A 14,892-nucleotide genomic window follows, 5' to 3' on the forward strand; every position below is an offset into this window, starting at 1 on the left:
TATACAGATGGCAAATAAGCATATGAAAAGATGCCCCACATATGTCATTGGGGAAATGCATATTGGAATAAGGAGATACCACTACAAACCTATTGAAGAGCCAAAATCCAAAACTGACAACACCAAATGATGATGATGGTGTGCAGCAAAAGCGCTCTTGTTCATTGTTGGTGGGAATAAAACATGGTACAGCTATCTTTGGAAGACAGTTTGGCAGTTTCTTACAAAACTAAACATACTCATACAATCTAGTAGTCACACTCCTTGGTATTCACCCAAAGGAAATGAAAATTTATATCCACACAAACCTGTGCGTGGATATGTAGAGCCACTTTTTCAAAATTGCCCAAACTTGGAAGCAACTAAAGATGTCCTTCAGTAGGTGAATGGATAAACAAACTGTGGTACATCAGACAATGGACTATTATATAGCACTAAAAAGAAATGAGCTATCAACTATGAAAAAACATAGGAAACTTAAATGCATATTACTAAGTGGAAGACAATCCGAAAAGGCTACTTACTATATGATTCCAAATATGTAACATTCTGAAAAGGGCAAAATTATGGAGACAGTCAAAGGATCACTGGTTACCCAGAGGTAGGGGAAAGGGAGGGATGAAAAGGTAGAGCACAGAAAATTTTTAGGGCAGTGAAACTGTTCTATACGATAATATAATGGTGGATACATGTCATTATACATTTGTCAAAACCCACAGTACGTACAACACCAAGAATGAACCCTAACATAAACTATGGACTTTGGGTGATGATGTGTTAATATAGGTTCATCAACTGTAACAAATGTACCACTCTAGTGGGGGATGCTAATAATGGGGGAGTCTGTGCCAAGTGGGAACAGGGTTATATGGGAAATCTCTGTACTTACTGCTCAATTTTGCTGTGAGGCCAAAACTGCTCTAAAAAGTAAAGTCTGCCAAAAAATTAATATGTTAAGAAATGAAGCTAGCCACATTCTGATGATTATAAGGGTGGACATAATTGTTACTGCTCACTCACAATTCTAACATCCTGCTAGTCTGCTATTTAAGCAAAACTATAACGTGCACTATTTCTACAGTAAAAATTTAACGAAATGCTAAAATTAACCATGAAAGATGCATAGGTCAACATTTAAAACTTCCTTAATCCAACACAATTGTAATAATTTACAGTAAATGTCAAATGGTATTTGAAAAACTGTCAGTCAACTGCTTTCTTTTCATGTGAGTGAAACATCGAAACAAAGTAATTGCAGCATCTAGACTAAAATATAATTATAGCATTAACTGGGTTGAAATAGGCCTCTAGTTACATCTTCCACTATTGTTTTGAATAAGAATTTTTTATTATTTTTGAATAGAGTGGTTCAAAAATATTCATCCTTATTATTTACTGCTTTGGAGTTAGGACTGTCTCTAAAGGGGTCAAAATGAATTATATTTATTATCACAGGCAATTCTTCAGAATGGCTTTTGATACATAAATATACTTTCAAATGAACCATTTGCTCAGTCATCTATGAAATATAGTCATAAATAATCATGGCCTGGGTTAAAGAAACAGAAAGGAACATACATTCTCACATATCATATAACAATCTTTTATCCCAGCATCCATTCTCAGATGCTTAATGGCTAAGTTCTTAAGTATGGCCAAGTGAATTTTAAAAGAAGAATAAAACACATTATGAAAAATACAGTACAAGGACAGCATAGATGGAAAATCTGTTTCAATACTTTTCCTCCCTTTCAAAAGACAAAAAGGAAAAAATACACAAAAGGAAAGCAATTTGGCAGAAAGTACTGCAATAGTTGATGCCACTAGATTTATAGTCACTTTTGGCAGAGTACTGCTGTGAAAAAGCAGAGGTGCTGCTATTACAAGAAAAGATTATGTACTTTCAAGAAAGGGTAGGATTAATCACTCTTCTACAGACAACCTCACCAGGAAAAGCTTCAGAAGTTCCAGACAGCCCTTATTGAAACGGAAACACAACCAAAAACCATAAAACAAAACATTATTTAACAATAATTACCATATAATTTCTAAGTCTAAATTATTTTGCAATTAACATCATGTGTTTAGCAAACCCTAATTTCCAAACGAAGACTGTACTAAAACCAAAAGTATTAGCTATTGTTTTTAGTTAAAAACCTTTGTATTCACTCCCAGTTTAAGGGAATGTTACTCTAGATCAATGCTCATTTTTAAATCATAGCACCAGTAAATATAAAGAAATATGCTCAGCACGTCATCATTTCATTTGTCTTATATAACAACTTCCAAAAGGATTAACACCCGTTGGAGAAATGAAACTAAGTAGAAATTAGTCTTATTTACTGAATAAAATTAATATTTACTGCTAATGAAAAACGATGTAAAGAGTGAGCAACTATAAAAATTATTCATGGCGGATATAATGTTTTCAATTTGTCCCATGTATGTTCATTCCAAGAAGGGACATGCAACATATCTGACTCCTAAAGAAGGTAACCATGCACCTAAATTTGCTTCTAAGAGCTTTATGAGTTTTTTTTGTTATTGTTGTTAATACATTTTTTCAGGTTATTTTCTCCCACAGTGTAAATGATTTATTTTTAATCAAAATTTGCAGACATCTAAGAAATCACAATATTTTAATAAAATGTTTACATTCATTTTTATTTTTAAAAGTATCTAAATGTTTCTATATAGCTCTATATAATATTAATGAAAATATTAGGAAAAAGCTACAAATGCCAATATATTTTAAATTAAAATTAGGAAGTAAAGGGCTCAAACAAGCTGAATACTTCAATAATAGAACTGAACACTGAACTGTCCCCAAACAATGCCTGATAAGTATTCTTATCATACTAATTATAATTCACCAGAAAAATAATGCATCTTTCATAGGATCAAAAAATACTTATGAAAATAATTTAACTTGGTATATAGCAGTACCATATACCATTGATTCTTTAAAATAGTTTTCTATTTATGACTAAAAGATTAAACTGATATGCAAGTGTAATTTATGAAACTTAACTATAAAAATGTCAGTAGTAATTCCTTCCTGAGCGTTCCTCTCCAATTTAAAAGCAAGGAAGCCTAATAAACTAAAGCAGGGATGGCAAACTTCAGCTTGTGGGCTGAATCCAGTCCACTGCCTGATTTTATAAATAAAGTTATATTGAAATATCTACACTCCTTCCTTCACATATTGTCTATGGCTGCTTTTGTGCTACACTGGCAGCGTTGAGTAGCTGGGTCAGAGACAATAAAGCCAAAATATTTACTATCTAGCACTTTACAGAAAGTTTGCAGACTCCTGAATTACAGATTTAGACCTTCATTACTTCATTTGTATGCACACACACACTCATCTTTTATATGATCTTTAGTAGAGAAGATATTAAGCTAATCATTTAAGAATCTGTATGTTCTTTCTGTTTTGATTTTATAATTGTATATTGACCACTGTCCAATTTCTGGCCTCTTTATAAGGCAGAGGATACTGCTTGATTCTGATTTGCACTGCTTTGGATTCTACTGCATCTTCTCATATGCTGTTAACATTTCTGACAGTTTATTTTAAAATAAAAATACCTCAATATTATAGCTATAATTTCCAAAAGGACTAATTTTAGCCATTTAATGACTATGTGATATTATGTATAAAGGATGGTAATGTAGAAATTTAGATTTTAAATGCTGAATTAAGAAAAAGATTGCTACATGGGTGGAAAAAGGGATGGAATTAAAACCAAAAATACATCACAAAGAGAAAGGCACTGGGCTTTAAAGGATTACTTTAACAGGGAAAAATGTATTCTAGACCAGGGGCCCCCAACACATTAGGGTTCCTGTTAGGAACCAGGCCGCACGGCAGGAGGTGAGCGGCAGGCGAGCCAGCGAAGCTTCATCTGCAGCTCCCCACTGCTCCCCGTCACTCGCATTACCGCCCGAACCATCCCCCCTCCCCCATCCGTGGAAAAACTGTCTTCCATGAAACCGGTCCCTGGTGCCAAAAAGGTTGGGGACCGCTGTTCTAGACTTAAGGAATCACTAAACACATGGCCCATTGTGGAACACTGAGTAGTAAGGAATAAACTGTCAACGATTCTTTCCCCTTCCCCTCCTTCCACCCAAGCCCAAAAATAAAAACAAAAGTTACACATAAAACAGAGCTAGTATCCAAAACTTCTTTAAAATGAAATACAAAAGAATGAGAGATTAAAGCAATTGGGATTGCTAAATCTGCAAGTAGATGACTGTTACTTAAATTTTTCAAAAATGTTAAAAATTGTAATAATATATGGAAGACAACTAACTTGTCTCTCTTCTTTGGTGTTGCAAATAAATATTAGAAATAGGTTTAAATTAAAGTACAAGACCTGTTATATAGAAGCCTGAACATCTTCATAGGAAGAAGTTTGAGTAAGTAAATCCGAAGGTACTATTGATATTTTCTCCTTAGAATGATTTACATCACATGTGACTAAGGGAAGGGAGATGTATCAAATACCTTTTGGTAGTCTTTTATGATTATAGTTTATGAACTCTTAGTTTATTTTACAAAAATCAAGTCAACAGTCACTTTGTTTTGCTTCCTAGGAAGTTTTATAGTACTATATTATGTTTAATAAAAGGCATTCAAATATAAAAGGTAGTATATAGTAAAACAGCCTTTTCTCTTTGTCATTCTGCTATATTCTTGAACAGACATCTGTTTAGTTCAAACCAAAGACATTTCATTAATCTGCAATCCCAAGATACTGAATACACCTTCCGATGATGATAATGCACCAAATCAGGACAGGATATTCTCATTTAAGCATTATCAGTCACAATGCTGACACTCTGATTATAAATTTCCTTCTTGTAAATAAGGTGTCACTTCCAATGCATGAAGTTAAAGTCAAAAAGAGACACCCAAAGCTTATCTTTTATTTAGTGATAATCACCCCTATAGTCCACTTATTTACATGTACATTGCTAGTTATTACTTTTCCAACTTACTCTACAATTACTCAAATTACATGCTAGCAAGTCAATGAAATTAGTCTCTATTAAATTTCTTACATAAAAATTAATAAAATCATATGATTAGGAACCCAGTATTATTTTTAAGCAATCTCATTTTAATTTACATCCTGACCATTAACACCCAATAAAGGAAAGTAAACTTTGTTAATAATATTTAAAAATGGCCCAAGTTTCCTATGTCATTAACAAGGCCATACCGATTAAACAAAGGAAAAGCAACAACCCACCATCCTAGTATTCAATGTGAGCTGCTGTTTCATCAACGAAAAAAGTGTATCTCACATGCTTTTTCCTGCTCCCTTTTGTAAACAAAAGTTTACAACTGTGCATCTGCTGACTTATTACGAATGCAGGCAATGGGTACAAAGTAAAGGGACCCACAATGGGATTGAGTCCAACACTTCACCCTCTTTAACAGATACTCAGAACAACCAATCAGAAGACAACTCTAGACCGAGATGGTCCAGAGCATTCCCAAATCCTCCACAGAAAAAAATTCAAGATCCTAGAGCTGGAAGGACTCTTAGAAATCACAGATCCCAATTTCCTCATTTTACAGAAAAGGAAACTAATGCCTAGAGATTTTAGTTGGCTTATCCAAAATTAGTCTGAAGACTAGAACACAAGCTTTTAATAAGGTAATTCTTCCAACATTCCTTTACCTTTTTCTGTCAGGATGGCAAAGTCAAGTTATATTTTTAAAAGCAAATTATACTAAAAAACAAATGGAAAACAAAGAGAATACCTAGCAGAAATAAAAACCAATCTTACTTAAAGCAAAAAGGCTTACCAAGCACAGACTTGATTCCCCAGTAATTAACATATCCCTTTTCAATCCCATTCAGATTCTATCATACCTTGTTTCCCTCCACAGGAAATTCATTGCAAAATAACTGCTTCCAGGCAGACATCTTTTCTGGTAGTTTCTAAAGTAAATGTGCCTATTCTCCTTGCTGCAGTAATCCACGCTGAGAATCACAACCTAGAGCTGACACAGTACTCATTCTTCCTTTTATACAAAGTCCTCTTCAGTGAGGAGCTAAGACTTGAGAAGTAAAAGTACTTCGAAGTCCTTGCTTCTCCTCTACGGCTAGAATTTCAAATGACTAGAATTCTTCTATGAACAAAAAGGATGGCGGGGTAGAAGAGTAACAAAAATTTGGCTGAATTCTCGCTGAACTGTTTCACTTTTAACTACTTTGAACAAAAATCTATTTCCAAACCTTTTTTCCAGTTTTGTTAATTACAATAAAATAAAATTAATAAGCAGCAAGTCAAACATTGCAATTCTACCTATCTTATAGTACAAAGCCATTAAACAATCATTTATCACCTACTATGTGAAACAAACTTTCACAATCATTTATCACCTACTATGTGAAACAAACTTTCACGTATTATCTTATCACATCTAAATAGCAATCCTGGAAACTTGTGGTTGAAAAGAACACAACCATTTTTAAAGAAGACAAAAACAGTACTTTAAGACCTTTTCCTTCGAAGACTGACTACATCAGCTACAAAAATAATGAAATTAAGGCCTTCCTACACAGAGCCTGGCAGCTAGCTGCTTCTCAGCAAGTATTTGCTGAAATAAATGAATGAAAGAACTGAACATTAAAACCATAGAAAAACTCTCATATTTATAATAATATCATATTGAATAGTCACCAAAACAGTCCTTGCATGGTCCTAAAAACATACACATTATTGCATTTAATCCTGACGCTCACTTCACGAGCTAGTTGGGTTATTATTCCTACTCAACTGGTGAAGAACTAGGACAAAGTGTAGTGGTTCTCAACCAGGAGCACCTGGAAGTGTGTGAGGGCATGTGGGTTACCACACTAACAGCAGAGGTAAGCCTGGCATTTAATAAGTGGAAGCCAGGGATATTAAATAACCTGCAATGTGCTGGACAAACCCACAGAATTATCCAGCCCCAAATACTAGCACTACCGAGAGACACTGACCAAGGATAAATAGACAAAGCCAAACAGCTAACAGTGACTTTAAATTATTTCGATTCAATAACAAAATCCAGGAAATCACCGAGGACCAAATCAAAGGAAATCAAATGTAAAAGCGTATCAAATTCTCAAGCTAGAATCAGTCTAGGCTACCTTCTCGAAATGGCAATAGGATAAAAGTAAAAGATTACATAATTCCAAACTCCACATTACTCTGCCACCCTCTTTACCAAGTTTTCCATTTCTTTCTTGTAATTGCCTCCGTGCTGTATTCGAAAACTTTATCATTACCTTTAGTTCCTCCCTCTAAGATTTGATACAAAGAAGTCATCAAGTCCTTCTCCAGTTCCCATTCTACTACCCCTGCTTTGGATCCACTTTACTACCCATATGGATTTAGTTACATATTAAGGTTCCCTTGGTTCTATTCTTTTCATCCATGACACCACTGCACTATTAATCATCCTAAAAATCACAAGGTCTTCCTGAGACCATATCTCCTTATATAGCTACAATGATTCCTTACTGAATAACACCCAGATAACTCAGGCTAACACTCGAGGTTTTTCCACCTCCTGGTTCCTTATTTCTCCCTCCAACTCAATTAGGATCACAATTCCAAGCAGTCTCTAGTATTCCTCTAAACTACCATGATCCCTTTTCTCTACTTTTGCCCACACTGTTAGCCTAGAATAATTTTCCGACTCCTCCTTCCCTGCCATTCTCAAGCCTCATCTACTAATGTGCAGAAGTGTCATTAAACGCAATAAACTTCCCTGTAATTTGACTTTGTGTTATGTCAGTAGACCCTAAATAACTCTTATTTCAATTATGTTTATCTAGTTCTAGTCCTTGAACATAAGAATCATATTTTCATTTCTTTTGCATACTCACCTAGAACAACATATAGCTACTTAGAATCACAAAGTTGTTTCTCGAAGAAATCATCTAATACAGCACCTTCATTTTAAAAGTAAGAAAAAACTAACTCAAGGACACATAATTCTTTAGTCAAGAAATAAGGCCACAATTCATAATTGAATGTTAACACTTAACAAGTGCTTGTTAAATGAACTCCAATGTACAGAAATCATTTTGTAAGCCTGCATTCAGCAAAATTACACTGCAATTTAAAAGACAAGCCCATGGGGCTTCGCTGGTGGCGCAGCGGTTGAGAATCTGCCTGCCAATTCAGGGCACACGGGTTCGAGCCCTGGTCTCGGAAGATCCGACATGCCGCGGAGCAACTAGGCCCGTGAGCCACAACTACTGAGCCTGCGCGTCTGGAGCCTGTGCTCCGCAACAAGAGAGGCCGCGATAGTGAGAGGCCCGCGCATCGCGATGAAGAGTGGCCCCGCTTGCCGCAACTAGAGAAAGCCCTTGCACAGAAACGAAGACCCAACACAGCCATAAATAAAAATAAACAAACAAACAGTGTTTGAAAGTCTGGATTAATTTCACCAAGAACTAGACTCTCATTCTAAAGCAATGGATTAAATAAATGTCAAAGTTCACCATCAAAAAAAAATAATAAGACAAGCCCATGCCTTATCAAAGCAGAGACTGCCTACTATATTTTCCACAAGTCAGGAAGACAATAAATGAGATCCTTTGATAATTTTGATACTTAAAAACTCAATTTTTTACAAAAATTAAGTAAATTTGAAAGTCCATTTTTTGGCATAGTCCTTGAAACACTCATACATAAAACAACCTTGTTGTGTTTAGACAAAAATACCTTAAAAATAAGATGAGGGTAGCCCACAGTTACAACAGACTATGAAGCAATTCGAAATTATACTAGTAAACCAGGAGTCCAGATAAGGACAACAGCAGAATTACTAGAAATGCCTTCATTCTTCAGTTAGAACCTTTTTTCTCCCCTTTATTTATTCCATAAGGGGATAGATGATTACTTTATCTCAATCGTTCTGATGCTTAGATTACTCAGAAGAACCAAACTGTACCTATTTCTACATGGCAAAAGGAGGAGAATTAAGATAATTAAATCACTGCTGTACAACTTGGCATATAAAATTATGCTCTCCTGCTTCCTATCAGTAAGTTCATTCCAACCTCATATTCACTCCAGAAGCCAAAAAGGTTGAACATAAAGCATGTTTATAATGACATCAGCCATGTGCTATACGTTAATGCAGCAAATACATTAAATTTATCTTGCTTCATCATTTGTTAGATACTGTTTAAGGATTCAGATTTTCACAATTCTTGTCTACAAACATTAGATATCAGATGTAAATTCTTCATCATTTTTTTTCTAACCTCAAAATAGATAACTTAGTATAGTCCTCCAACATTTAGGAAGACATTCTATTAGTTAAATTAAGCATGCAATTCACATTCTAATAACCCAGTCCCACTTTTGAAAACCTCCTACTCTTCTCCACAGTTAGATGAAAGAAGACTTTATTTACAAGTTTGTTTCTGCTCTGAAGACATCTTTTAGAACAAATGTATTACAGACTACAAGAGTCTAATATGAGAAGAAAATGAAGAGAAGGACTATAAGAAGCCAAATGCAACAGTGAAAAATATAAAAGAACTAGGGTAAGAGAAGAGACTTACAATAAGTCTGCACATTAAACCAATATGGAGCTTTGAAATAAACTACAGTTGTCTAGCTTTCAAAACAAAGAACAGAAAAATTAACAAATTTTAAGCCACATATGTGGAAATTATATAAAAATAAAAAGATCTTAGTCTTTTTATTTTAGATAAATAAAAAGATATTTATTTTACTTTAAAATAAAAAAAGATTTCTATTTTACTTTAGATTTTCTACAAATCAAAGCCATAAGAAAGCTCATAAGCTTATCTCCTACTTAAACCTAACAGAAGGAATGACTAGTGGTATTACTGGTAGGCAAACCAATGATCACTCTGGAATGTTCATATAAATCTCGTAAAAAAGGTAAAGTAAAAATATATTTGGTAAACTGCTTTCCTAACTTCACTGTAAATACAGTGAGAGGTTCTAAAAAAATTTAGAGTGTAACTGTAAATTACAGATTCACTTTTCATGCAGTATTTAACTATAAAAAATGTATAAAAGCAAAAGACATATAAGTGATGATTTTATACACTTGATCCTTGCTTTCATTTGACAGTTAGCATTAGGCCTTAACATTTTAACTTCTCCCTTTGTGTAATTTGCTAATTCCTCAAATGCAGTAGGGGTAAAAAGTCTTGTCTAAGAAAAATATTTGATTTTATAAAATCAGCCTTGCTTGCAGTACTCATGATTATATTAAGCTATAAAAGGAGCAGACTGGCTGTTAAAAAGAAAAAAGTTATGTACCCTAAGAAAACTGAGACCACACTGGGTCTCAACTGGGAAAACAGTAAAAATTGAACCCACTTAAAAGAAAACCAAAATAATCTAAAAATAACTGATTTAATTCAACTTTTTTTTTTTTTTCCCTTTTAGTCCAGAGGTGATACTCTTTTGCTGCGAACAAAAAAAAATTTGTTTTTCATTCTAAACAGTCCATCTGGATCCAATACCACACTACGTCACTACACGGGGTTTTGCTGAACACTTAGTACCCACACTACCGAAATTAATTTTATTCCCATCTTCACAAGACTAAAACAGGAGCCCTAAACTAGAAGGTATTGATCACTGGATACCGGAATAAAAATATCTATACAATTGAAGTAAAAAATATTTTAGTGTCAACTATCTAGATATTTGGGTAAGAACTATTTAGATATACTGTCTTAGAAATTCACAGATTCAGATCTAGCCTGGTCAGATTTTACCATTTTTACAGGTATGAGTGCACTACTGGTATTTACTATGAATGACAGACTTCACTTAGTAACACAATTCAGTGAAAACCTTTATAAGCATTTTGAACATAGCACACTGATCACAAATAAAATATCCTGATACCACATATAGCACTACTTTGAAATGAAGATTTTAAAAGATTATAAAAAAGGGTAAGACACATGTTTAACTCAAATGCAGGCTCCCCTCCTCCTTCTCAGGAGCCAGATAAATCTAACACGTGGGGAGTAAAGTTTCCTGCTCCTCCGTGTTTCTTATCATCTAGTGTTTTTTTCTATTTATTACCAACATGTTACTTCAATAATATGTAGGAAGCAGATATCCTAATGATGGATGAACAAAGCATTTTCTTTTTAAATTTTATGTTTAAGTTTAAAAATAAGGGCATTTAGGTTAATATGGGTAAATATCATAGTAAAAGTAAACACAATTTTATTTCAAGTTAAATAGTTTGAGAGGAATTGTGAAGTATTCTCCATTGTTCAGACTGAAAAAATTATCTTGAAGAATGAGTAGGTATTTGGAAAAAAATGCTATGACAAAACAATTATAGTTCATGCATAACCAAGAAAAATAATTCTCTATACTAATACTTAAGAGTACAGCTAACCTAACAGTATTTACATATACATAACAAACGTAGACCATGAAAGGGAAAACGTATCAAGACAGTACACTTCTCCATCTGCATTATACTAAGAAAATGCTCTAAAACTTCTAGAAATAGCAATACTTCATAACTATTTATATAAAACTTGTGTTTGTTTTCTAATGATTTTTCTAGATGGACAAGTCAGAAACAAATTCAAATTCAACCTCTAATTCATTAGAATAATAAACAGTCATAATTTCAACATCTACCATGCACAATATTTTTAAAAAAGCAAATAAAATGTGCCTTGTGCTATTGTCTTTAAACCTCACCCTCAACATAGTCCGTTCAATAGACCACTAGTATAAGCAGATATATTTCCTCTTAGAAACTTCTACTTCCTTGCAAAGACAGTAATTATTATAGCAAAACTTTAGAACTCTATGTGGATACGTGTTTAGCTACTATAAATTGAGCTGAGAAACATCACAGCAACATACAACCTGCATGCAAGTATAATCACGGGGAAAGACACAACCACATGATTTCACATAATACCTGATCATACCATTTCTTCGGCATTAAACAGGAAAAGCAACTAATCAGCAATACAGAAGGACTGGGGAGAATGCAATAAAAGTTAAAAAATAAAATAAAATTAAATGAAAGGATACAGCCTTAAAGCACCAGTCTGAGTTCCCACTGCCAGGATCTTCTGTACGGGATCAAAGGCCAGGGCTGAGGGTTGATAGGGAAATCCATGGCGAACAGTCTAGGGATGGGCAAGTGACATCACAGCAACCAAGGCAGAAAGCAAAGTTTTAAAAGAGAAAAGTCAATAGAGGCATTAGACCTAGAAGCAATCATAATTGATGCAAAACACATATACAGGCACTGCTATTAAAAAAAAAAAAAACTATGAAGTCTACATCAAACAAAAACCTATGCACATAGAATCTGAAACCAAAAACAAACAAAAAAACTCCCAGTGTTACATCTTAATTTCTGCTTTTCCATCATAGTGGTAGTCTTTAGAAAAAAAATTTAATATTCTATTATGTCTGAGAACAAATTACTGAAGTTTGCAGTGGTCAAAAATTCTGTATATTCATTTAAAAATGCAATTCATGCTTTTTTTCAAGTGTGATAACTTCATCATTACTTTATTTGGATGCTAAATTCAAGTACTTCTAAGGAAATGCTGTCCTAATTACTTTAATTAAGGATTCAGTAAAGCAATTAGCAAACATCTATCTCATCGTTTTGCAACTGTAACAGAATGAAAATAAACACAGCATATATATTTTGCATTTTGCTATTAAATCCTTAATAATTTTAGGACGCTGGGGCAAAAAAGTATGTACACACTTTTAAGAAACTCTGACTTATGAATGCCTGGTATTAATACCAACACAAGTTTGTATTTCTCATTGAGCAGCTGGTGAATTAATTCGCTGCATCATTCTTTCTGAATTACAGACCGCTATGGCAACTGTCGTGCCATTAATAGGCAAAAATCACAGCTCTAACTTTTTCACCAAACACAATGATAGAAAGACCCTATGATTTCATATTTTAAGCCTCCTACCACATTTTAAGGGAAAAGTGATGAGCAAATATCTAGTTGAACACGTTTGGCTTTTTGATAAACAATATTCATTAGACACTGTTCCCAAAGGAAACTTGGAAGTCAGTGAATTATGTATTAAAATGCTTGAATATAAAAGCCATAAGATTAAGCATACGAATTAAAGGTCAGTATAATATATTAGAAGCAACCTTGAAATGATTGCTGCACGTGAAAATCAACGAAAAGGAGTAAGATGATGTCAATCTCCAAAATAGCCCACCAAGCAAAGTGTGCTAGAGGAGCGAGACCATTATTCGACGTATGATTATTATTGGCGCTCTATCCCTCGACTCGGGTGTAAAGCCTGAGTTGCCCCTTAAACGACCCCAATTTGCGCCGGGCTGCGCGCTCCGTTCACCTTGCACAGCTGAAAGTGCTCGGACTGGAGCGTTTCCTGGATCTCGGGCTCCCGGTTCCCAGGCGGGTGCTGCTGCTGCAGCTGCTGCTGCTGCGAGGCCGAAGACGAGCCGGCGGTCAGGCCGTCCAGCACCTTCCTGATGTTGAATTTCCTCATGGTCTCGGCGGAGTCCCCCGCAGCCCGGGAGGGGAGGTAAGGGGCGTCCCCAGGAGGAGGGGAACCAGCCCGGGCCGAGGGCAGCTTCGACCGAGGACGCGGAGGAGTGGGACAGAGTGTGAGTGTGAGGGGAAGGAGGTAGCTGGGGAGAAGCAAAAGATAATCCGAACAGGATATACTGCGACGAGAGAGCCGCGGCCGCCAGAACCCCGGGAGGCGACCCCTCTTCCTCCGAGGCCGCCGCTGCTCGCCGCGGCTGCTGTGGCGCCGCTTCAGCCGCCGCCGCCGCCGCCGACTCGCTCCGCGGCCCGGCGGCACAGCAGTGGCGGCGGCGCCCCGAGCCCGCTCCGCCCAGCCTCACCTGGCGGCGGGCTGACTCTGCGCCGCGCCGCCGCCCCGGCTCGCCCTCGCCGCCGCCGAGTCCATGGCCCGCGGCCCCGCCGCCCACCCGGGCCCCGCAGTTCCTCGGCGCTTCCTCCCGCTCCTGCTTCTCCTCCTCCCGGGGGTCGCCGGCTCTCCGTCCGCCGCCGCCGCCGCTCGGCCTCCCTGCCGCTCAGCGCCGCTGCCCGCCGGCCGTCGCACGCAGGGCGCCCGGGGTGGGTCCCCGCGCTCTCCGCCTCGCTCCTCCGAGGCTGGCTCAGCCCGCCCTCGCTCCTTCAGAGCCCCTGCTGCCCTCCTCAGGCTCCGCCGCCGCCCGCGCTCCCGCCCGGCCGCTCCCTCTCGCCTGACACGGCGCCTCGGCACACGGCACCAACGCCCGCTCAGAGGAGCAGCGGCAGCCGCGGTTACAGCCCCGGCCGCGGCGGTGGCGGCAGCTGGGCCTCGGCGGAGCTGGGCTGCTGAGCATGCGCACCACTCGTACCCACCCCCTCCTCCGCCACCGGCGTGGAGCTGGGGCTTAAATTATCCTCTGCGAAAATCCCAGACCGTGGCTAAATTTCTCCCATCTCAATCGCCTTGCCAGAGGATGCAGCTGCTTTTCCTGCAGCTGGGAGAGTAAAAATGTTGATGACTAACAAGCAGCAGGAATCCTTTATTTCAAAATCGGTCATTAAAGTGGGGGTTTATATTCTCACCCTTTAATGAGGCACACACTCCCGGCTGCTGGCTGCAATATTATTGTTGTTGCTTTACTGATGGGCTTTGTTTTGGATTGATTTGGATTTGGATTTTGAAAAACAGCGTCTAGACAACGGTTATGTCTGTGGCAAGGGGATGACAGACTTAGAAAGGTACCAGGAAAGGAGATGAACCTAGAAGGGGAAAAATGAATTCTTTCCTGTAGCTGTTACTGTTGGTAGGATGAAAGCATGGCCAATGGCAGGTAGCTGCTAGAATGGG

The 14,892-nt window shown here is 37.3% G+C and overlaps 1 protein-coding gene across 2 annotated transcripts in view; it reads right to left on the reverse strand.

Moving 5' to 3' along the window:
* The window catches only part of STXBP5 (syntaxin binding protein 5), a 164,429-nt gene extending 150,580 nt beyond the window's left edge, over positions 1-13,849 (reverse strand). For both annotated transcript variants that reach the window (XM_068550796.1, XM_068550795.1), the window contains exons 1-2: positions 13,396-13,849; positions 12,082-12,179 (exon numbers count right to left, since the gene is read on the reverse strand). In XM_068550796.1, the coding sequence (XP_068406897.1) occupies positions 12,082-12,179; positions 13,396-13,551 (254 nt within the window). In that variant the 5' untranslated portion in view covers positions 13,552-13,849. The remainder of the gene's footprint in view (positions 1-12,081; positions 12,180-13,395) is intronic.
* Between the last annotated feature and the right edge of the window lie 1,043 nt (positions 13,850-14,892).

Source organism: Eschrichtius robustus, chromosome 9 (genome assembly GCF_028021215.1).
Source record: "Eschrichtius robustus isolate mEscRob2 chromosome 9, mEscRob2.pri, whole genome shotgun sequence".
Classification (NCBI taxonomy): Eukaryota; Metazoa; Chordata; class Mammalia; order Artiodactyla; family Eschrichtiidae; genus Eschrichtius; species Eschrichtius robustus.